We start from the raw sequence: 24266 nt of genomic DNA on the forward strand, positions 1-24266 counted from the left end.
AGATGGTTTCCATTTATGTCTCAGGGCATAATCCATGCAGAGATTGACTTGGTCTTCAAGGTGAGGATCAATGACAACTGCAGTAGAATAAAGTACAAGCTGACTTTCGTACAACAGACATCAAGGACACTCCCAGGTGTCCCCAGAGCATTCCCTTCCACAGCTTACGTTTCACATCAGATTATACACAGAAGAGTGTGTAAGGTGTGTCTGGGCAATGCACAGGCTCTCCTGTGAGTTAACAATCAACCCAAGGATTTGCTTCCATTTAAGAGTTAAAGTCACACTTTTTTTCCTGTCACTTGTAATATCATCAACAGATCTATTATTAACTGCACTTCACTTTTATTTTTGCAGAAATGCAAATAAATCATCAACCTAAAATACAAAAAACAAATGGCAAATGCTGTTGCCACTTTTTGTCTATTTAATCATCTGGAAATAATTTATTTCTGTTCCAAGATTACCTACCTCAAACAATTTTTAGTATATTCTAACTGAGTTTAAACTATTGACTAAAAAACACTTAAAATGATTGCAGAAACAGGTATTAAATCATGGTCTGATTTATAAAGAAACTAACAAAAGCTACTTTAGCCACAGATGCTTTTTCTCTTCAATAATATAAATGTATGGGAAAAATAATTATTTTTCAAAGGGTTAATTTCTATTGATTATACTCTTTTTTTTTACCACTAACTTTGCATACTGATTTCTCAGTTTTATTTTTAAGTCTTTTGAGTTTAGCTTTGTCTATTAGAGCTTCTTCAAATCAACCTGTGATTGTTATTAATATGCTTACATTTTAAAGCTGATTCAAGTGGAATTGGTAAATACAGATTCCTTAATATGCATGTCAAGTCATCAAACCTCTATGTTTTCAAAAGTGTTTGTACTGTGTATGATAATTTGAAACTAGGCAGGGTTTAATGCTGACAGTGTTGTATTCATGAAATCCTATATTGACCAGGATTGCTACTGAGAAGAAGACATCACATTCAAGCTGATAGTTAGCACTTGTCTTTATTAATATTAGAAACTGCATTTTGGCTTATATTTTACTTTTTGTTTTTTAGTTATTTATAGAGGAAAGGCTGTATGTGTATTAATATAAACAGAATTTTACTAATGTACTGAAATCTCTTAGTAATCTTAAGGACTCTTAAAAGGTTTGTGTCTTACAATAAACCTTTAAATAATAAAGCTTGGAATGACATTCTAAGTGAAAAAATTATCCATTAATTCCAGAACTTGGCAAGGCATATAAGAATAATAAAAGCTAATAATTTTAAGTTGAAGACCCCAATTAAGGATGAAAATGTTGGAATTCTTTTGTTAATAATAGCCATATAACCAATATTGTTGTTATTGTTCAGTCCCTAAGTCATGTCTGACTCTTTGTGACCCCATGGACTACAACATGCCAGACTCCTCTGTCCTCCACCATCTCCTAGAGTGCGCTCAAACTCATGTCCATTGATTTGGTGATGCACTCTAACCATCTCATCCCCTGCTGCCTGCTTCTCCTCTTGCCCTCAATCTTTCTCAACATCAGTATCTTTTCCACTGTGTTGACTCTTCGCATCAGGTGTCCAAAGTATCAATATAAGTGATACCAAATAGAGTGAAGTTACATTATATAGTAGTAGTGGTTACCTAGGAGTTTGGTAGATAGAGTTTATCAGTGTAATTTTGATTAAAATAAACTATTGTAAGATTTTTTTGGTTATTATTTCAGTGGTTTCTAAACAGAATAAACATTCTTCTGGCCTCATTATAATGTCTTTGTTTTTTTATAGCACAAATGTGGATTAATCACAGGCCTTAGTTTGTGATACACCTTAATTATTTGTGAATGATCCTCTTTTATTTTATTTCACTTTTAAATTCTGAAGAATATTAAGGAATTTGATCTTTAATATGCCTTGGGTTACCAAAAGTGGGGTCCCTGCTCCATTTCAATATAATTCTTAGAAATTCATTAATAGACTTAGAGTTACATGAATAAGCTAATTTATGGTGTGAAAAGACCTTGAGAAGTTAAGTAGCCTAATCTGACAAGGCAGGGCTACATTGTGGTTAAGTGTTGAGGAGCAAACTCAACACTGAGTCTTAGATTTTGAAAGCATACGAGGCACATTTATGTAATTCATGCCTTTTTATGCTGCTGCAGTAGGAAGAAAGTAGACCAAGAAGCTATCTCAGTGTGATGGTAGCAGGAAAGTAAAAGGAGGGATCAGCTGAGTTAAGTTCATTTTGGGGTGATTAATAATAAATATGATGATGTACCATCAGTAACTCTGTGCCACATTTAGTAAACTCCCGCAATTACCTAAAGACTTGTCTCCCAAGCCTAGACAGCTTATAAATGTAAATATTTATAATTCTATAGGTGAAATCGTTGCCATGGTAAAATTGCGTTTCTGAATTAGACTGGACTAGGTCATGAGATAATGTCTTTAATGTACTTTGCTGGATTGACTTTTCCAACTTGTCAATGCCTTCTGGGTACCTCTTATAGCTAACGACTATACTAAACCCTCTTGTTAATGCCAATACATTTATATCTATTCTGTAATAATAAATACATTTGGTGGTGATGGTCTAGTCACTAAATTGTGTCCGACTCTTTGTGAACCCATGGGCTGTAGCCTGCCAGGCTCCTCTATCCAGGGGATTCTCCAGGCAAGAATGCTGGAGTGGGTTGCCATTTCCTCTTCCAGGGGATCTTCCCAACCCAGGGATCAAACCCGTGTTTCCTGCATTGCAGGCAGTGTCTTTACCAGCTGAACCACCAGGGAAGCTCATCAGTTCAGTTCAGTTCAGTTCAGTTCAGTTCAGTCACTCAGTCGTGTCTATCTCTTTGCAACCCCATGAATCGCAGCACGCCAGGCCTCCCTGTCCATCACCAAATCCCGGAGTTCATTCAAACTCATGTCCATCGAGTCGGTGATGCCATCCAGCCATCTCATCCTCTGTCGGCCCCTTCTCCTCCTGCCCCCAGTTGCATGAGTTGGCCAAAGTATTGGACTTTCAGCTTAGCATCAGTCCTTCCAAAGAACACCCAGACTGGTTTCCTTTAGGATGGACTGGTTGGATCTCCTTGCAGTCCAAGGGACTCTCAAGAGTCTTCTCCAACACCACAGTTCAAAAGCATCAATTCTTCGGTGCTCAGCTTTCTTCACAGTCCAACTCTCACATTCATACATGACCACTGGAAAAACCATAGCCTTGACTAGACAGACCTTTGTTTACAAAGTAATGTCTCTGCTTTTGAATATGCTACCTAGGTTCATCATAACTTTCCTTCCAAGGAGTAAGCATCAAGATTGCCGGGAGAAATGTCAATAACCTCAGATATGCAGAGGATACCATCCTTATGGCAGAAAGTGAAGAGGAACTAAAAAGCCTTTTGATGAAAGTGAAAGAGGAGAGTGAAAAAGTTGGCTTAAAGCTCAACATTCAGAAAACAAAGATCATGGCATCTGGTCCCATCACTTCATGGCAAATAGATGGGGAAACAGTGGAAACAGTGTCAGACTTTATTTTTGGGGGGCTCCAAAATCACTGCAGATGGTGATTGCAGCCAGGAAATTAAAAGACACTTACTCCTTGGAAGAGAAGCTCATAAATATATTTAAATTATTAATAATTCTATTTCTAATAAGTCTTCTCAAGATACTATTGAATGATCTGAAAAAAACAGCCATATCATGTGTGAATAGTCATCACCTTTTCTTGCCCTAACATGCTATCTAGGTCTCTGGTGCAATGCGGAGAAGCAGTAAAGGTAGCATTAGTAGTGAACACATGTAGGATGTGCTGTGCGGGGGCTATGCGAGTCAATCTACATTTACGTAATCCTCACGATAACGCATGGGAGTCATGGTATCACTGTTCCATTTTACAGGTGATGAAGCTAAAGGACAGAGAAGTGTTTTTTTGTTTTTAACTTGCCTAAAGTCACACAGATGGCAAGTAGCAAATTTAGGATTTGAATCCAAATGATTTGACTCCATAGTCTGTACTGTTCTTGTTTAATGAAACTTTTTCTGACATCCCCTAGACACTAAGAATGTGTGTGTTTATGTGTGCATATATCATCTGTATCTTTGGATTTATTTTGTTATATTATTTTTCTAACTTATTAGGCCATATTTTTGGATCTTTAGCTTTCAGCCTTATTTCAGACCTGAGTGAAAGGATGTTTTTAACTGTTGGAAAAGATGATTATTTTTGCTGTTATTATCTGTAGTAATCTCTTTCCACCTAGAACTTTCATAGACATAAATCGTGTTTCCGCTGAGCTTCCTTTGCTGACAGTTATTTGCTGGCCAACATTTCACTGAGGGTACAGCCCCTTTGCCCTCATTTCCAAAAGTCTCAAGCCTGGCTCCCACTCCTTGGGAGCCCAACACTTAGCCCAGGGGTGTTGGCACCCCCAAACAACTCAGCTGTCTTGAGCATGACTGCTCATCACTCGGTTTCTGCTGATGACTCCTTTTATTGTTACTATTATCTGGAATTAGGGGATTTTTTCCCTTAACTTTCTTGGGAATGAAATAAGGTACTAAAAAGTTTGGGGTTTTGAGCTTTTTGTGTATTCATTTCTGTCTTTGCAATTTATTTGGAATCTAGTGGTGTTATGGTTCCCAGGTGGCTCAGTCGTAAAGAACCCACCTGCCATCACAGGAGATGCAGGTTTGATCCCTGTGTTGGGAAGATCCCCTGGGAAAGGGCATGGCAACCCACTCCAGTATTCTTGCCTTGGAAATCCCATGGACAGAGGAGCCTGTTCTGATGAGGCAGAAATGCCACTGATGAGAAGCTGGAATCCAGGCTGAGGTTGGTCACAAGAAACCTGGGCACCTGACAGAAGCATGCGTTTACCTGTGATGCCGTCTTACCTGCCAGTGACCCAGTTGTGAGGTGGAGCTGAATACACTCAGAGAGGGACTCACGTTCAGCTGCACCAGAGAACAGTTTTCCCTCCTGAACAGGGACCTGTAACAGGTCTGGCACACAGAGGAGCTGCTGAGCATCTTGGTTAATAGTGCAGATTCTACAGCTTGATGACACCAGTTACCTCCTGCATGGCTTGGGGAAATCTATGTTTCTCTGTGCCTGGTTCTTTCTTATAAAATGGAGATGATAATAGAAATGATGGGGTCTTGTGAGGATTAGGTCAAATCATATCCATAGAGCACCTACATAGACCCTGATGCATCTTATATACCCAGTAAATGCTCTTTTTTAAAATCATTCTTTTTTTAAATGGTCTTTATTTATTTGTGGCTGTGCTGGGTGTTTAGTTCTGTATGTGGGCTTTCTCTAGTTGCAGTGAATAGGGGCTACTCCCTTGTTGAAGAGCTTGGGCTCTAGAGCGTCAGCTCAGTAGTTGTGGCCCTTGAGCTTCGTTGCCTCATGGCATGTGGAATCTTCCCAGACCAGGAATCAAAACTATATCCTTGTATTGGCAGGTGGGTTATTAACCACTGGACTACCAGGGAAGTCCTAGATGCTCATTTTCAAACTCTCCTTTCCCTGGTGATGAGATGCATCATGGGTCTAGAGCATCTGGCAGCAGCCCCTCTGGACCAGCAGTGGGGCTGGAGCTGAAGTGGGCTGCACAGCGGTCCCTTGCCTCCAGGGTTGTCTGAACCAGGGTGCCCTTCACCACAGCAATACACAGCGAGCAGAAGCAGACAAATGACAAAAGGTACACACCAAACCAATATCAGTATGAAATGCATGATAGATTCCTTGCTGATAGTGTTCTCTGGTTGTTTTCCGGACTTAAAGTGGAGAAAACGAAGCATTGTTTGAAACCATTTTATTCTAGGAAGCATAACTGTTTCTAATTCAGAATCAAATTTATCTGAACTCCTGTGCTAGTCAGCATGGAATTTCTCTATTGCTCTACGTGTATAATAGGATTAATGATATTTGTCTCTTGGAAGAATAAAAATATTTGTAAAGTACTTTAAAATTTCAAAAAAAACCCTCATGATCCTCTTATGAGGTTGTATTTTGAAGGACTTGTGAGCTTGTATGCATAGAATTATTTGGAGATAAAATTAATCAAAATTAGAATAAAGTAATAATTTGTCTTGTTTACAGTATCTCTGCCAATCTCATTGAAATATATTTACACACCCTTCAAAATTCAGGTCATACAAGGTCAGAATTGTTTCTATTATCTTTGTGCTAACAACAAGACCAATTATGAGGTAAATAACAATGTCCTTGTCCTTTGTACAAAAAACACTAATGACATATCATCAGAAAGACTTGTTCTTTGTTAATTGAGAAATATTATTATATGCTGCTGAAGCATTCTTAGTTAATACCTTGAATGTCCTTCCTCATCTATGAGTTCTTTACTTTTCAAAATACTTCTTAATGGATACCCAAATGTATGAATCTTTCACTTTTTTTTTCCATTAGAGGCTGATCTGTGCCATGTGTTGTACTAGATTTGGGTACACAGGGTCATTTAAGATAAAACTGTGCCTTTCAGGGGTCGAGAGGCCCAGAGAGGCAGCTTTATTTACACGTCTAAGGGCTGAAGTGTGCCCCGAGTCCAGGAGAGGCAGAGGGAGAAGGTTCATTCTAGTGACAGGCAAGGGGGTCTGGAAATGCCCCTCAGAGGGGGCGACCTCTGTGCTGAGCCCGGAGTCAAAGATGTTCACCAGGTGGGGGAGGAGAAAAGGTGAAGGAGGGACATCATGCCCGAGCCTGGAGGTGGAAAGTGCCCCATGGACAGCTGCGGGGTGGAGCAAAGAGAAGCGGTCCTCTGAGGGGGGCCCTGGACGTCCGGAGCTACTTTGTGCAGTTGCCGCAGGCTTGGGTGTCAATGTCCTTAACAGAGCTGAGTTAAGCATCTGGCAGACTGCCGATCTATGAAAGTAAGGTTAAAACACTGCCGTGGAAGTAAAAATGGAGAGAATCTGGTTTATTCTGGCTTCTCTGAAGGAGCCAAGGGATTGTGGGTGGAAGGAATTCTTGGATTCACCAACTCGAGTCTGGGCGACCCTCCTGTGGGGCTTTGGGAGAGGGTAGATTTGGACAACTTTAGGGCCTGCAGTTCCCTGTATCCCTGCTACTTGACACCGCCCTCCACCAGGTAGCTCTGCACACGTCTCCTGCGTGGTAGCACCTGTCTTCGTTGACTGACCCGCCTTCCGCGGACCATAACCAGGCCCGTGGAGGTGCATCCGCGCAGGCGCACTGGGTTTTGTTCTGCTCACCGCATTTCCTGTGATGCTCGGGGACCATGTGCTGCCGTGTGTGTGTCATCAGGCCTAGCATGCAGGTCCCACAGTTTCTACTGTGCTTTGTGTGACTCCACGGCAGGCAGCTTGAAGAGTTTTTCCTCTCAATATGTGAACAAACAAGTACTTGCTAAGAGCTTAATTTACATGCATCCTCCCCACCTTTCTCTGAGTATTCATTCAGTGAATAGTTGCCAAGTAACTGCTAACGTGTCTAGACAAAGATGTTTCTATATTCCACCACAGGGGCAATTTTCTGAGTCGCAAAGTCAAGTGCATGAACCCCTGTAACAGAATGCACAGAAAAAGGTAAAAAGATGAAAGGCTCAGATCTGAGGAGGGGCCTTGAACTCCACCAGCTCCAGGAGCTTTGTTCACCAAAATAACTCACTGATGCCTTCCTGAAAATACATCTCCAATTAGTAAGAAAATTTGGAAAGGAAAAAGTTAATAGCAGGCCTGCAATCTACTTTTTTCCCCTTAACCTGGAAAATGAAAGAGATGCCCAGTCAAACCCCTCGCCTCCATGCTAACAACCAGACCTCCTGGAAAAAAAAAAAACAACACAAATAGTGTTTATAAGCAGATACTCGAGAGCTGCTGTCTGTGAGATGCTCTCAATAGCTCTTCCAGGTTTCTGTGTGCAGGAAACCACCCCGAAGCTTAGTGGCTCAAAACAGATTTACTGTTACTTTTCACCTTTCAGTAGGTTCATATGGCTCAGCCAGGTGAACTTCCGAACCTCTTCTGAGATTGTAGTCCAAAAGTTCTGCAGGGCATGTGTCTGAAGGGGCAGCAAGCTGACTTCCCCGGTGACTCACCCATGCTGCCAACTCCTGGGACTGCGTGCTTACCTGGGGTTACCTACCTACCTGTGGCCTCACTGTGTACCTCCTGCAGGCCCCAAAGGAGTGTTTTAATAGACCCAGACTGTCTTAGACTTGGAAGTCCTAGAATGTCACTCTTGCTGCACTATATTGACCAAGGGCAACCCAACCTCAAGTCTTGTCTGGTGGCTCAGTATTAAAGAATCTGCCTGCCCATGCAGAGATGCAGTTTCCATCCCTGGGTAGGGGAGATCCCCTGGAGAAGGGAATGGCAGCCCACTCCAGTATTCTTGCCTGGGGAATCCCATGGACAGAGGAGTCTGGCAGTCTACAGTCCATGGGGTCCAAAGAGTCAGACACAACTTAGTGAATAAACAACAACAACCCAGACTCAAGGGGAGACAGAGATAGACTTCACCTTTTTATAGAGCAGTACACAGTCACATGGCAAAAGAGCAAGTGTCAGGAGTCATCAGCGAGGACTTCTCTAAGTAATACAGCCTCATGCAGCAGCACAGTCTGGTTTGTCCAGGCTGCCTATGGTAAGTACTCCTGGGATTTTTGATTGGGGCATAATTGAAACTATTGAGCTGGGAAATCAGTGAGGTGTAATAGCTCTGCATGCCTTGTTTATAACTCACCTGTTCAATCTGAACCAGCACACATCCTAATGCAGTTGGAGAGGACATTTTTGGGTTGTATTGGTCAAAGGAAGAACACTTGGCTTGTGGTTTGCTGGTGAATCACGAGTACTCTGGTATTAGGTGAGACCTATAGAGGATGAGATGGTTGGATGGCATCACTGACTCAACGGATATGAGTTTGAACAAATTCCAAGAGATGGTGAAGGACAAGGAAGCCTGACATGCTGCAGTCCATGGGGTCAAAAAGAATCAGATGTGCCTGAACAACAACAAAATAAATTCTGTGGAGTATAACTTATTAATTTGACTCACATAGTCCCTTAGGGCCTTTTGAGCATCCATCACAAGGCTTGTACGTAATATGGAGACAATATCCTTAGCTGATTAGCAAGTATTCAGTTCAGTTCAGTTGCTCAGTCATGTCCTACTCTGTGTGACCCCATGGACTGCAGCACACCAGGCTTCCCTGTCCATCACCAGCTCCCAGAGCTTGCTCGAACTCATGTCCATTGAGTCGGTAATGCCATCAAACCACCTCATCCTCTGTAGTCTGCTTCTCCTCCTGCCTTCAATCTTTCCCAGCATCAGGGTCTTTTCAAATGAGTCAGCTCTTTGCATCAGGTGGCTGAAGTATTGGAGGTTCAGCTTCAACATCAGTCCTTCCAATGAATATTCATGACTGACTTCCTTTAGGATTGACTTGTTTGATCTCCTTGCAGTTCAAGGGATTCTCAAGAGTTTTCTCCACTACCACAGTTAATTCTTCAGTGCTCAGTTTTCTTTACAGTCCAACGCTCATCCATACATGACCACTGGAAAAACCATAGCTTTGATTAGGTGGACCTTTGAGGGCAAAGTAATGTCTCTACTTTTTAATATGCTGTCTAGGTTGGTCATAGCTTTTCTTCCAAGGAGCAAACATCTTTTTATTTTATGGCTGAAGTCACCATCTGCAGTGATTTTGGAGCCCCCCAAAATAAAGTCTGTCACTGTTTCCATTGTTTCCCTATTTGCCATGAAGTGATGGGACCAGATGCCATGATGCCTCAGTCTTTTTTTTTTTTTTTAGTTTTTTATTTTTTAAATTTTAAAATCTTTAATTCTTACACGTGTTCCCAAACATGAACCCCCCTCCCACCTCCCTCCCCATAACCTCTCTCTGGGTCATCCCCATGCACCAGCCCCAAGCATGCTGTATCCTGCGTCAGACATAGACTAGCGATTCAATTCTTACATGATAGTATACATGTTAGAATGCCATTCTCCCAAATCATCCCACCCTCTCCCTCTCCCTCTGAGTCCAAAAGTCCATTATACACATCTGTGTCTTTTTTGCTGTCTTGCATACAGGGTCGTCATTGCCATCTTCCCAAATTCCATATATATGTGTTAGTATACTGTATTGGTGTTTTTCTTTCTGGCTTACTTCACTCTGTATAATCGGCTCCAGTTTCATCCATCTCATCAGAACTGATTCAAATGAATTCTTTTTAACGGCTGAGTAATACTCCATTGTGTATATGTACCACAGCTTTCTTATCCATTCATCTGCTGATGGACATCTAGGTTGTTTCCATGTCCTGGCTATTATAAACAGTGCTGTGATGAACATTGGGGTACATGTGTCTCTTTCAATTCTGGTTTCCTCGGTGTGTATGCCCAGCAGTGGGATTGCTGGGTCATATGGCAGTTCTATTTGCAATTTTTTAGGGAATCTCCACACTGTTCTCCATAGTGGCTGTACTAGTTTGCATTCCCACCAACAGTGTAGGAGGGTTCCCTTTTCTCCACACCCTCTCCAGCATTTATTGCTTGCAGATTTTTGGATCGCAGCCATTCTGACTGGTGTGAAGTGGTACCTCATTGTGGTTTTGATTTGCATTTCTCTGGTAATGAGTGATGTTGAGCATCTTTTCATGTGTTTGTTAGCCATCCTTATGTCTTCTTTGGAGAAATGTCTATTTAGTTCTTTGGCCCATTTTTTGATTGGGTCGTTTATTTTTCTGGAATTGAGCTGCAGAAGTTGCTTGTATATTTTTGAGATTAGTTGTTTGTCAGTTGCTTCATTTGCTATTATTTTCTCCCATTCAGAAGGCTGTCTTTTCACCTTGCTTATATTTTCCTTTGTTGTGCAGAAGCTTTTAATTTTAATTAGATCCCATTTGTTTATTTGTGCTTTTATTTCCAGAATTCTGGGAGGTGGATCATAGAGGATCCTGCTGTGATTTATGTCTGAGAGTGTTTTGCCTATGTTCTCCTCTAGGAGTTTTATAGTTTCTGATCTTACATTTAGATCTTTAATCCATTTTGAGTTTATTTTTGTGTGCGGTGTTAGAAAGTGATCTAGTTTCATTCTTTTACAAGTGGTTGACCAGTTTTCCCAGCACCACTTGTTAAAGAGATTGTCTTTACTCCATTGTATATTCTTGCCTCCTTTGTCAAAGATAAGGTGTCCATATGTGTGTGGATTTTTCCGTGGGCTTCTTATTTTGTTCCATTGATCTATATGTCTGTCTTTGTGCCAGTACCATACTGTCTTGTTCAGTTTTGGAAAATTGTACTTTTCTAAGAATTTGTCCATTTCTTCCACGTTGTCCATTTTATTGGCATACAACTGCTGATAGTAGTCCCTTATGATCCTTTGTATTTCTGTGTTGTCTGTTGTGATCTCTCCATTTTCATTTCTAATTTTATTGATTTGATTTTTCTCTCTTTGCTTGATGAGTCTGGCTAATGGTTTGTCAATTTTATTTATCCTTTCAAAGAACCAGCTTTTGGCTTTGTTGATTTTTGCTATGGTCTCTTTTGTTTCTTTTGCATTGATTTCTGCCCTAATTTTAAAGATTTCTTTCCTTCTACTAACTCTGGGGTTCTCCAATTCTTCCTTTTCTAGTTGCTTTAGTTGTAGAGTTAGGTTATTTATTTGACTTTTTTCTTGTTTCTTGAGGTATGCCTGTATTGCTATGAACTTTCCTCTTAGCACTGCTTTTATAGTGTCCCACAGGTTTTGGGTTGTTGTGTTTTCATTTTCATTAGTTTCTATGCATATTTTGATTTCTTTTTTGATTTCTTCTGTGATTTGTTGGTTATTCAGAAGTGTGTTGTTCATCCTCCATATGTTGGAGTTTTTAATAGTTTTTCTCCTGTAATTGAGATCTAATCTTAATGCATTATGGTCAGAAAAGATGCTTGGAATGATTTCGATTTTTTTGAATTTATCAAGTTTAGATTTATGGCCCAGGATGTGATCTATCCTGGAGAAGGTTCCATGAGCACTTGAAAAAAAGGTGAAATTCATTGTTTTGGGGTGAAATATCCTATAGATATCAATTAGGTCTAACCGATCTAATGTAGCATTTAAAGTTTGCGTTTCTTTGTTAATTTTCTGTTTAGTTGATCTGTCCATAGGTGTGAGTGGGGTATTAAAGTCTCCCACTATTATTGTGTTATTGTTGATTTCCCCTTTCATACTTGTTAGCATTTGTCTTACATATTGTGGTGCTCCTATATTGGGTGCATATATATTTATAATTGTTATATCTTCTTCTTGGATTGTTCCTTTGATCATTATGTAGTGGCCTTCTTTGTCTCTTTTCACAGCCTTTGTTTTAAAGTCTATTTTATCGGATATGAGTATTGCCACTCCTGCTTTCTTTTGGTCTCTATTTGCGTGGTATATCTTTTTCTAGCCCTTCACTTTCGGTCTGTATGTGTCCCTTGTTTTGAGGTGGGTCTCTTGTAAGCAGCATATAGAGGGGTCTTGTTTTTGTATCCATTCAGCCAGTCTTTGTCTTTTGGTTGGGGCGTTCAACCCATTTACGTTTAAGGTAATTATTGATAAGTATGATCCCGTTACCATTTACTTTATTGTTTTGGGTTCGGGTTTATACACCCTTTTCATGTTTCCTGTCTAGAGGATATCCTTTAGAATTTGTTGGAGAGCTAGTTTGTTGGTGCTGAATTCTCTCAGCTTTTGCTTGTCTGTAAAGCTTTTGATTTCTCCTTCGTATTTGAATGAGATCCTTGCTGGGTACAGTAATCTGGGCTGTAGGTTATTGTCTTTCATCACTTTAAGTATGTCTTGCCATTCCCTCCTGGCCTGAAGAGTTTCTATTGAAAGATCAGCTGTTATCCTTATGGGAATCCCCTTGTGTGTTATTTGTTGTTTTTCCCTTGCTGCTTTTAATATTTGTTCTTTGTGTTTGATCTTTGTTAATTTGATTAATATGTGTCTTGGGGTGTTTCGCCTTGGGTTTATCCTATTTGGAACTCTCTGTGTTTCTTGGACTTGGGTGATTATTTCCTTCCCCATTTTAGGGAAGTTTTCAACTATTATCTCCTCAAGTATTTTCTCATGGTCTTTCTTTTTGTCTTCTTCTTCTGGGACTCCTATAATTCGAATGTTGGAGCGTTTCATATTGTCCTGGAGGTCTCTGAGATTGTCCTCGTTTCTTTTAATTCGTTTTTCTTGTTTCCTCTCTGATTCATTTATTTCTACCATTCTATCCTCTATTTCACTAATCCTATCTTCTGCCTCCGTTATTCTACTATTTGTTGCCTCCAGAGTGTTTCTGATCTCATTTATTGCGTTATTCATTGTATTTTGACTCTTTTCTATTTCTTTTAGGTCCTTGTTAAACCTTTCTTGCATCTTCTCAGTCCTTGTCTCTAGGCTATTTATCTGTGATTCCATTTTGATTTCAAGATTTTGGATCATTTTCACTATCAATATTCGGAATTCCTTCTCCGGTAGATTCCCTACTTCTTCCTCTTTTGTTTGGTTTGGTGGGCAACTCTCCTGTTCCTTTACCTGCTGAGTATTCCTCTGTTTCTTCATCTTGGTTATATTGCTGCATTTGGGGTGGCCTTTTTATAGTCTGGTAATTTGTGGAGTTCTCTTTATTATGGAGCTTCCTCACTTTGGGTGGGGTTCTATCAGTGGCTTGTCAAGGTTTCCTGGTTAGGGAGGCTTGTGTTGGAGTTTTGGTGGGTGGAGCTGGGTTTCTTCTCTCTGGAGTGCAGTGGAGTGACCCGTAATGGGTTATGAGATATCAAAGGTTTTGGGATAATTTTGAGCTGCCTGTATATTGAAGCTCAGGGGAGTGTTCCTGTGTTGCTGGAGAATTTGCGTGGTATGTCTTGTTTTGGAACTTGTTGGCCCTTGGGTGGAGCTTGGTTTCGGTGTAGGTATGAAGGCATTTGATGAGCTCCTATTGCTTAATGTTCCCTGAATTCAAGAGTTCTCTAATGTTTTCAGGCGTTGGATTTAAGCCTCCTGCTTCTGGTTTTCAGTTTTATTTTTACAGTAGCCTCTAGACTTCTCCATCTATACAGCACAGATGATAAAACATCTAGGTTAAAGATGAAAAGTTTCTCCACATTGAGGGACACTCAGAGAGGTTCACTGAGTTACAAGGAGAAGAGAAGATGGAGGGGGTAGTTAGAGGTAACTGGAATGAGATGCGGTGAGATCAAAAGAGGAGAGAGCAAGCTTGCCAGTAGTCACTTCCTTATGTGCGCTCTATAGTCTGGACTGCTCAGAGGTATTTACAGAGTTATACGGGGAAGAGGAGAGGGAGGAAGTAGACAGAGGTGACCAGGAGGAATGAGTAGGAGAGAGACAAATCCTGCCAGTAACCAGTTCCTTAGGTGTTCTCCACCGTCTGGAACACACAGAGATTCACAGAGTTGGATAGAGAAGAGATGGGGGAGAAAAGAGACAGAGGCCACCTGGTGGAGAAAAAGGAGAGTCCAGAGGAGGAGAGAGTGGTCAAGCCAGTAATCTTGCTCTCAGGTAAACTTGGATAGTGAAGTTTGGGTTTTTAAATGTACAAAATTGACAACAAAAACCTAAGAGCAAAGATTAAAAATCTAGAGTAGAGGTTGGATTTTCAAAGATACAGTATTAAAGAAAAGCAGAAGGAAAAAGGAAGAAAGAAAAAAAAAGAATTATTAAAAAACAAACAAACAAACAAACAAAACAAAACAAAAAAACCACCAACAACCATCCAAAGACTATATATGGTGTTTGCCTTAAAAAAAAAGTCTTTTTTTTTTAAAAATAGTAATAATAGGTTATAGAAATAAAAATTAGAGGAGAAATAGAAGACTTAACAATTAAAAAAAAGTTAGAAAAAAAAGAAAAAAAAAACAAAAAAGCAAAAAAAAAAAAGGAATGATTTTTAAAATATTAAAAATATATCTGGCCCTTCTCTGATGTTATGGGCCATGTGGGATCACTTCCAAGGTGGTTCCCTCTGTTTACCTTCTTCTGTTTGCTGGTTTTTTAGGCTCACTAGTTCAGTCGCGCTGTGGGGAGGGGGGATGCTGCAAACAAATAGCACTGTCGTGTGTACACAGTATCTCTGCCCCGCTTGACCTGTCCTTTCTCCCGGCGCACAAACCGCTCCGGCTCTACGATGCTCAGCCAGGAACCATCTGGGGCCGGCCCTAGGCTGCGTGCACTTCCCCGGTCCAAGCCGCTCAGGTTCGGCGCTCAGGCAGCCCTCAGAGGCTCAAATTCGGCTGGGACTGCGCTTTGTGCCCTTCCCAGGTCCGAGTAGCTCAGGAGTTTGGCGAGCGCGATCGCCGCGGCTTGTTACCTTTTCTGCCGCTGCTGCTCAGCTTTCTGGGTGGACCGCTGGCACCCCCCGTGAGGCAGATTGTGACTGTCCAGCACCCCTAGAAGTCTTAGCAAAGGAGCCTGCTTGCAGTTAGGTACATAAAGTCTCTCCGGGTCTGCAATTGCCCCTTTCCAGTCCTTATGGCTCTGGCTGCCTGTCCCTGGCGGGGGATGGTCTGCAGCTGGCTTTTTCCGTTCCGTCCTTTGTTCTGTGCTCGGTCCTGGCGGTGTCTTATGTTCGAGCTTTTCGCATGGTAGCTATCCCACAGTCTGGTTTGCTAGCCCAAGTTAGATCGTTCTGGTTGCGCGTGGGGCGTTCCTGCCCGATTCTTGCAAAGCACTGCAGCCCGCGCCTCCCGCGCGTCCCTGCCCTGCCCCCACTTCCCAATGGCGGATGCAGGCGTCTGTGCTGCTTTTCCGCTGGGGGAGTTACTGGTGGGCTTGTAATCTGTTGGTTTTAATTATTTCTCTATTTTTCCTTCCTGTTATGTTGCCCTCTGTGTTTCCAAGGCTCGCCACTGACTCGGCAGGGAGAGTGTTTCCTGGTGTTTGGAAACCTCTCTTCTTAAAATTCCCTTCCCGGGACGGGCTTCCCTTCCCGGGACAGAGCTCCCTCCCCACCTCCTTTGTCTCCTTTCTCGTCTTTTATATTTTTTCCTACCTGTTTTTGAAGACAATGGTCTGCTTTTCTGGTTGCCTGATGTCCTCTGCCAGCCTACAGAAGTTGTTTTGTGGAGTTTGCTCGGCATTGAAATGTTCTTTTGAGGAATTTGTGAGAGAGAAAGTGGTCTTCCCGTCCTATTCCTCCGCCATCTTTCCCTCCCCCCCTGCCTTAGTCTTTTGAATGTCGAGTTTTAAGCCAGCTTTTTACTCTCCTCTTTCACTTCATCGAGAGACTCTTCAATTCCTCTTCTCTTTCTGCCATAAGGGTGGTGTCATGTGCATATCTGAGGTTACTGATATTTCTCCCTGTAATCTTGATTCCAGCTTGTGCTTCATCCAGCCTGGTATTTCACATGATGTATTCTGAATATAAGTTAAATAAGCAGGATGACAATATACAGTCTTGATGTACTCCTTTCCCAATTTGGAACCAGTCTGTTGTTCCAGCCTTGTCTAACTCAGTGAAACTATGAGCCATGCTGTGTAGGGCCACCAAAGATGGATGGGCCATGGTGGAGAGTTCTGACAAAATGTGGTCCATTGGAGAAGGGAATGGCAAACCACTTCAGTATACTTGCCTTGAGAACCCCAAGAAAAGGCAAAGAGGTAGGACACTGAAAGATGAACTCCCCCGGTTAGTAGGTGCCCAATATGCTACTGAATAAGAATGGAGAAATAACTCCAGAAAGAATGAAGAGACAGAGCCAAAGTAAAAACAGTGCCCAGGTGTGGATGTGACTAGTGATGGAAGTAAAGCCCAATGCTGTAAAGAACAACCTGAAATGTTAGGTCCATGAATTAAGGTAAATTGCAAGTAGCAAGTGTTACTAAATTCCACATGTTGACATAGCATCCTATCCTGAGGTTCAAGTTTTCCTTGTTCAGTCGCATCTCTACTTATTGCCTTTAGCTGCATAAGAATGCCAAACAACAGAACATCTACTTCTCATTGTTAAAGTAAAAGATCCTGTTAAACTTTATATTCTTATTGACAACAAATCTAAGTTTATTGTGGGTGACTGAGAGATCATAGAGTATATCTAGACCACTTTAAAAATTTATTTTTAAGGTTTTATTTAATTACTTACTTTTGGTTATGCTGAGTCTTCGTTGCTGCACAAGGGCTTTCTCTATTTGCGGAGAGCTTCTCTCTAGTTGTGAGTATGTGGTCTTCTCATCATGGTGACTTCTCCTGTTGCTAAATATTTTTAACATGAAAAAAAATAAGCCTCCTAGGATGTAGACTCCAAGAAAATTTTCTTTTTTTCTGTAGTAGGATTTTGTACACTCCCAAATTTAAGGTTGAAGTCTAAGGGGAGAAAAAGCATAAAATGGGACAGTCTGAGGTAGATTATTGGCAATTGCATTTTTTAAAGCCTCTCATAACACTAGTAAATATAAGATAAATATTTAGATTTCAATTACATGAAAGTCTCTTTCTTCCTCTGAGTTAACAGAAATGATTTCTAAAGGGGTTAACGGATGATAGTATTTTATTGGTATGATTCCTTGGTTGAATAAATAGCAGCTATAAGAAAAAAAAAAGAAAAGAGAAACTTGTATAGAAAGAATATCTGAACTCATGTTATTTTGATTACTTTTATTTTTTTGGTGAAAAAAGTTTCACAAATTACAGAAAAAAACTTATAACTGTGACACGTATAAGCAACACAAAAACTATAAACATTTTTTTTAAGATCTGATAAAAATAAACTTTCTCAGGACAGTGGAACTTTTCAATATAGACTTAAAGTGTTCCTCTAAGTTATTTTCTACAAAATTTCCAATTTTGTATTTTAGCTACTGAGACATTCTTAGAGAAGTTAAGCAATCATAGTTTAGAAGTATACTATGGAAATATTGGAAAATATTTTTGTCCAGTGGTGGGAAAGAAAATCAAGTCCAGGAAAACTTTGAAATCAACGAAAATCACCATATTAGACATTTCACTAGTAACTCTCCCTTTAAAGCTCCCATCCTGGTGACAGGCTAATTCCAAAAGGGGAGAACACAAGAGAATTATATAAATCTGTGGCTCCTTGTTCTTTATCTCTATTTCAGTAAACAAGTTGTCCTAGCCAATGTGCACACCCATCCCTGACCTTCTCCTGTGAAAGCAAGATGCTAAGACACAGGGCAGGTCCAGGAGGCAAGAAAGGAGATGAGAATGAGGTGGTTAAGATACAAAAATAAGGAAGGGGTTCTTTAACTTCTTGAACTATTCATCAAAGCTTAGGTGGAAACCTTTCTATAACAATTGATATCAAGACTTCCTGGCGGTCCAGTGCTTAAGACTCTGCCTTCCAATGCACAAGGTGTGGGTTCAATCCCTGATCAGAAAGCTAGGATCCCAATGCCTCAGGGCCAAAAAAGCAAAACAAAACAGAAGCAATACAGTGACAAGTTTAATAAAGACTTTAAAAATAGCCCACATTAAAAAAAATAGAAAGAATTAATACCGTGATAGGATCCTCAATGGAATTACTGTTTGAAATGTACATGTTTTCTGTTTTCCCACATAAAGTGCTGCTCCTCAGAGCCTACTTGCTGCAGGAGAAATGGGGCCGAGGGCTCCTCTCTCACTTCTGCACTCCTTGGTATTTTGACACCAAAGCTTAAACTCTATCTTTGTCATCAAAGATAACAACAAAGATGTTGCTAATAACTCAGGTGTCCAGAATGGTGATGACTCTTAATTCCATCTTGAAAATGTGAAAAATATCCACAAGGCGGGGTGTGTTTATGGAGCTTTTGGAAATAGCAGCAAAGATGTCTTTAAATCATCCCTGAGATGCTGGGATGGTTGTTGATGATCTGAGTTACAGACTCCCAGCTGACAGGACCTCATCCTCTGTTACACTTGACTGCCTGGTGTGGGCTCGGCATCAGAGAGCTTCACTGCTGCGGGGTTGATGGTGCAGTTGTCCACAGTGCACAAAATGATCCAATAAACCATTTCGGTTTGTCTTTCCAACTAAGCAATCCCAGAACAAGCTTTTAGATCTTTTAAAAAGATGTTCTCTGTCATGCTCGGCTTGCTCAGTTCTCCTGTGCTCCCGGCATGAGGGCAGGGAGCTCACTCACCCACTATTGCAAATGCACCTTCTTGTCATCCCCCTCTCCCAAGCCCAGTTTCCTTTGCTAGGTCCTACAAATAACATTCCAACCCTTAGGGGCCTCCAGTATTCTTTCTTGAAAACATTTGAGCTCTTTTGGCTTTGTTTTTCATCTTCTGCATTCTCACTATGATTCTGCTAGGATCTCCAAACTGTGTCACTAGTCCTGGCTTGAGAGGGTGACTCCTAGTGTAGAAAAGGCTTCAAATTGAGTTGTCAGTATGTCTGTCATCCATTCCCACCCAAAGATTTGATAGTGATGCCTAACTATTTAGGCACTCCTTAGTCTTCCAGCCAAGCACCTAGTATTAAATCCCTCCAAAATATCTTTTGGCTTGAAAAGCCCACTGCATATTTGCTTTGTTATTAAAATGCTATGCTGTGCTGTGCATGCTTGCTCAGTCGTGTCTGACTCTTTGCGACCCCATGGACTGTAGCCTGCCAGGCTCCTCTGTCCATAGCATTCTCCTGGCAAGAATACTGGAGTGGATTGCCATTTCCTCCTCCAGGGGATCTTCCCTACCCAGGGATTGAAGCTACATTTCTTGCATCTCCCACATTGGCAGGTAGATTCTTTACCCCTGAGCCACCTAGGAAGCTCATTAAAATGCTATAATCATGCCAAAACTTTTCCATGTGCTACCTTCTAAAAAGGAGTCTATGATCAGCAATGATTTTAACACTTGATTTCACAAATGATTCATTTCAGAACTATTATGTAGAATTCCTCATTTCCTAACATCAGTATGGCCTTCCTCCACAATTTCATATGATTTCCTTTTTACTTTGCAGAAGGAGATTTGAAGGTGACTGTTGTCACCAGGGATCTTGAGAATGCCGGTGCCAAGGCAACAGTATCCCTTTATGTTTTTGGAGAAACGAGATGCTTAGGCCCTATTATTTTGGGATCTGGGAAACATCAGCTGTTTAACCCCAACAGTGCGGATAAAGTCAAGGTAAAATTGGTATAACTTTCTTACTAAGACACATTACGATATGCGTTGTCTAAGATGGAATAGAAAAGATTTTTGTTTGTTTTGGTATTGCGTTTGCATTTTATTTACTTGGTAAACATGAAATCCTTTATCTTGAGGGAGCTGTGAAGCCAGAATAATGACAGGAATATAAGATTTTTGTTTCTACCTGATTTTTATTTGTATAAAGCCAACAAAGTATAGCCTGCCAGGCTCCTTATGCATGGAATTCTCCAGGCAAGAAAACTGTAGTAGGTAGCCATTCCCTTCTCCAGGGGATCTTCCCAACCCAGGGATTCAACCTGGGTCTCCTGCATTTCAGGCAGATTCTTTACTGTCTGAGCCACCAGGGAAGCCCATATGAACCTTCACTTCAGTTCAGTCACTCAGTCGTGTCTGACTCTTTGCGACTCCACGGACTGCAGTGCACCAGGCCTCCCTGTCCATAACCAGCTCCTGTAGCTTGCTCAAACTCATGTCCATCGAGTCGGTGATGCCAACCAACCATCTCATCCTCTTCCATCCCCTTCTCCTGCCTTCAATCTTTCCCAGCATCAGGGTCTTTTCTAATGAGTCAGGTTTTGCATCAGGTGGCCAAAGTATTGTAAGTTCAGCTCCAGCATCAGTCTTTCCAATTCAGGACTGATTTCTCTTAGGATTGACTGGTTTGGTCTAAGATATGAACCTTAGAAAGTTTAAAAACTAGAGTGAAAAAATGTATTCCTTATCCTGCCATCAAGCTAGGTGTTTCCATTTGGAATATCTTTTCCAGTCCTTGTCTGTATCCATGGAGATGATACTGTGCCGGAAAGGTGGTCCAGCCACATAGCTAGGACATGGTCTGAGAGGTTCTGTGGCCAAGATTCAAATACTGATATTCCTCTTACTAACACGGTGATGTCTACAAGTTACTTAACTGCTATGTGTGTGAACATCCATTACCTCAAAAGATTACCATGAGGATTAAATGAATTAATCTATGGAAAGTGTTTAATGCAATACCAGAAATACTGAATAAATGTTTGCTATTAATAGTGTAACACACTAGCAATTTCATAGCCCTTTATTTAAACAAGAGGCTAGCTTTCTGAATTATACTTTTTATTGATTAAATATTATGTATATAAAATTTACCATTGCATTTACCATAGAGAGATGAAGCACTTCACTATTGTTAAAGATTTAAACAGCTTCTGAGCTTTTACTATTATAAGGAATGCTGTAACAAATACATTTTTACCTTTGTTTCTTCTTTTTTCCAACCAAAGCTATCTTACATCCTTATGACAAATTCTGTGAAATGGGATTTTCTTGATCCATGCTGACAAAGGACTTTTAAAACTGTCTAATTTATAGCTCAGTGCCCAGCAGGACATAGTAATCAGTAAATTTCAGTTGTTATCAAATCATTATTACACACCCTAAATCATGGATATCTATGTCTGCCATGTAGTGTTTAATATCTTTTAATTAAAATTTCTTAGCATCTTGTTGCAAGCTACTGTAGAGACTGTGGATCTATGTAAATTATCTTCACTTCTTACCTTTTTGTTAAAAGAGCTTTTTGAGGATGAATTCAAAGTCTGTACTATTCACTTGTTTTAAGTGTACAGTTTGTGGTGTTCATTGTATTCTCAGAGTTGTACAACCATCCCCACACTCTGATTTGAGACCAGTTTCATAACCTCAAGAGAAAACCCATAAGCAACCGCAATCACTCACCAGCTCACTATTCTCTGGCCTCTGAAATCGAAAGCAATTGACTTTCTACTTCCACAGATTTTCCTGTTCTAGAGAATTCACAGAAATGCAATCATACAACATGAAGTCTTCTCATACAGATGGCTAACAAACACACGAAAAGATGCTCAACATTTCTCATTATCAGAGAAATGCAAATCAAAACCACTGTGAGGTGCCATCTCACGCCAGTCAGAATGGCTGCTATCAAAAAGTCTACAAACAGTAAATGCTGGAGAGGGTGTGGAGAAAAAGGAACGCTTTTACACTGTTGGTGAGAATGCAAACTAGTACAGCCACTATGGAGATTCCTTAAAAAACTGGAAATAGAACTGTCATATGACCCAGCAATCCCACTGCTGGGCATACACACCAAGGAAACCAGAACTGAAAGAGACACGTGTACCCCAGTGTTCATCGCAGCACTGTTTACAATAGCCAGGACATGGAAGCAACCTAGATGGCCATCGGCAGATGAATGGATAAGAAAGCTGTGGTACATGTATGCAATAGAATATTACTCAGCTATTAAAAAGAATACATTTGAATCAGTTCTAATGAGGTGGATGAAACTGGAGCCTATTATACAGAGCAAAGTAAGTCAGAAAGAAAAACACCCATACAGTATATTAACACATATATATGGAATTTAGAAAGATGGTAATGATGACCCTATATGAGAGGCAGCAAAAGAGACATAGATGTAAAGAACAGACTTTTGGACTCTGTGGGAGAAGGCAAGGGTGGGATGATTTGAGAGAATAGCATTGAAACATGTATATTATCATGTGTAACATAGATTGCCAGTCCAGGTTAGACGCATGAGACAGGGTGCTCAGGGCTGGTGAACTGGGATGACCCTGAGGGATGGGATGGGGAGGGAGGGTCAGGATGGGGAATGCACGTATACCCGTGGCTGATTCATGTCAATGTATGGCAAAAACCACCACAATATTGTAAAGTAATTAGCTTCCAATTAGAATAAATAAAAAAACCATGAAGTCTTCTGTGTAAGGCCTTTAAAAATATGGCATAATATTTTAAAGTTGATCCATGTTGTAACAGGTATCATATTTTATGATTAATATTTAGTTGTATGGATAGATCATATTTTGTTTAGCCATTCTTCAATTTTGGGCATTTGGGTTGTTTCTGTTTTCAGCTATGAATAAGAATAATTATTATGATTAATGCTGCTATGAACATCCATGCTTTTGTGTGTTACCATTTCTCTTGGGTAGATATCTAGGAGTAGAATTACTGTGTCATATGGTAACTCTGTGTTTAACATTTTGAGGAACTGCCAACTGTTTTCCAAGTATTTGAAACTTTTTTCTTTTAACATTTTCACCAGCTATGTCTGAGGGCTCCTATTTCTTTGCCTTCTCACAGAAATTTGTTATTGTCTGTCTTTTGATCCTAGTCATCCTAGTAGGTGTGGAGTGATGTCTCATTATGGTTTTGATATGCAACACCTTAATGACTAATTATGCTAAGCATCTTTTCATGTGCTGGTTGGACATTTGTATATCTTCAGTGGGGAAATATCTACTCAAATTCTTTGCTTGTTGTTTAATTGGATGATTTATCTTTTTACAAACAAATTTAACAGTTCTATTCTGGGTATTACTTATCAATGTTTTCTCCCATTTTGTGGGTTGTCTTTTAAGTTTCTCAATGGAATAAGTTTGAATCTGATGTCCTTTCAATTCACCCTAAAGGAGTCCCTTTAGTTCTATTGTAAGGCTGTTTTGATGGTGATGAATTCTCTCAGCTTTTCTTTATTTGAGAATGTCTCAATTTGCATATAGAATCCTTGGTTGACAATTTTTCTTTTGGTTTTTGAAATGTCATTTTACTGCTTTCTGATGATTTCCGATGGAAAGTCAGCTGCTAGTCTTATTAAGGACCTCTCGTATGTGATGAGCTGTTTTCTTTCGCTGCTTTCAATGTTCTATCATTATTTTTGGTTTTCAGTAGTTTGATGGTGTTGTGTCTGGATGTGCATTGCCTTCCTGTTGGTTTTTGTAGCTTCTGTGGTTGCAGGGTTGCTAGTTTTTAAGTATGTTGTGGAACTCGTGAGTAAGAAATAGAAGTAGGTCAACTTACAGAGGCTTCACTGACAGATGAATGGATAAAAAAGATGAGGTATGTATATACAATGGAATATTACTCATCCATAAAAAAGAACAAATTTGAATCAGTTCTAGTGAGGTGATGAACCTAGAGACTGTTGTATAGAGTGAAGTAATTCAGAAAGAGAAACATATTGTGTATTAATGCATATATATGGAATCTAGAAAAATGGCACTGATGAACCTATTTTCAGGGAAGGAATGGAGACACAGACATAGAGAACCAACTTGTGGACCCAGTGGGGGAAGGAGAGAGTAGGACGACTGGATA

General features: G+C 40.4%; 1 protein-coding gene across 1 annotated transcript in view; it reads left to right on the forward strand.

Annotated features, from left to right (window-relative positions):
* RP1 (RP1 axonemal microtubule associated) overlaps window positions 1–1231 on the forward strand; it is a 140435-nt gene extending 139204 nt beyond the window's left edge. The window contains exon 18 of the mRNA XM_069600019.1: window positions 3–1231. Coding sequence (XP_069456120.1) covers window positions 3–31 — 29 coding nt within the window. The 3' untranslated portion in view covers window positions 32–1231. The remainder of the gene's footprint in view (window positions 1–2) is intronic.
* The last annotated feature ends 23035 nt before the right edge of the window (window positions 1232–24266 follow it).

This window comes from Ovis canadensis, chromosome 9 (genome assembly GCF_042477335.2).
Source record: "Ovis canadensis isolate MfBH-ARS-UI-01 breed Bighorn chromosome 9, ARS-UI_OviCan_v2, whole genome shotgun sequence".
Classification (NCBI taxonomy): domain Eukaryota; kingdom Metazoa; phylum Chordata; class Mammalia; order Artiodactyla; family Bovidae; genus Ovis; species Ovis canadensis.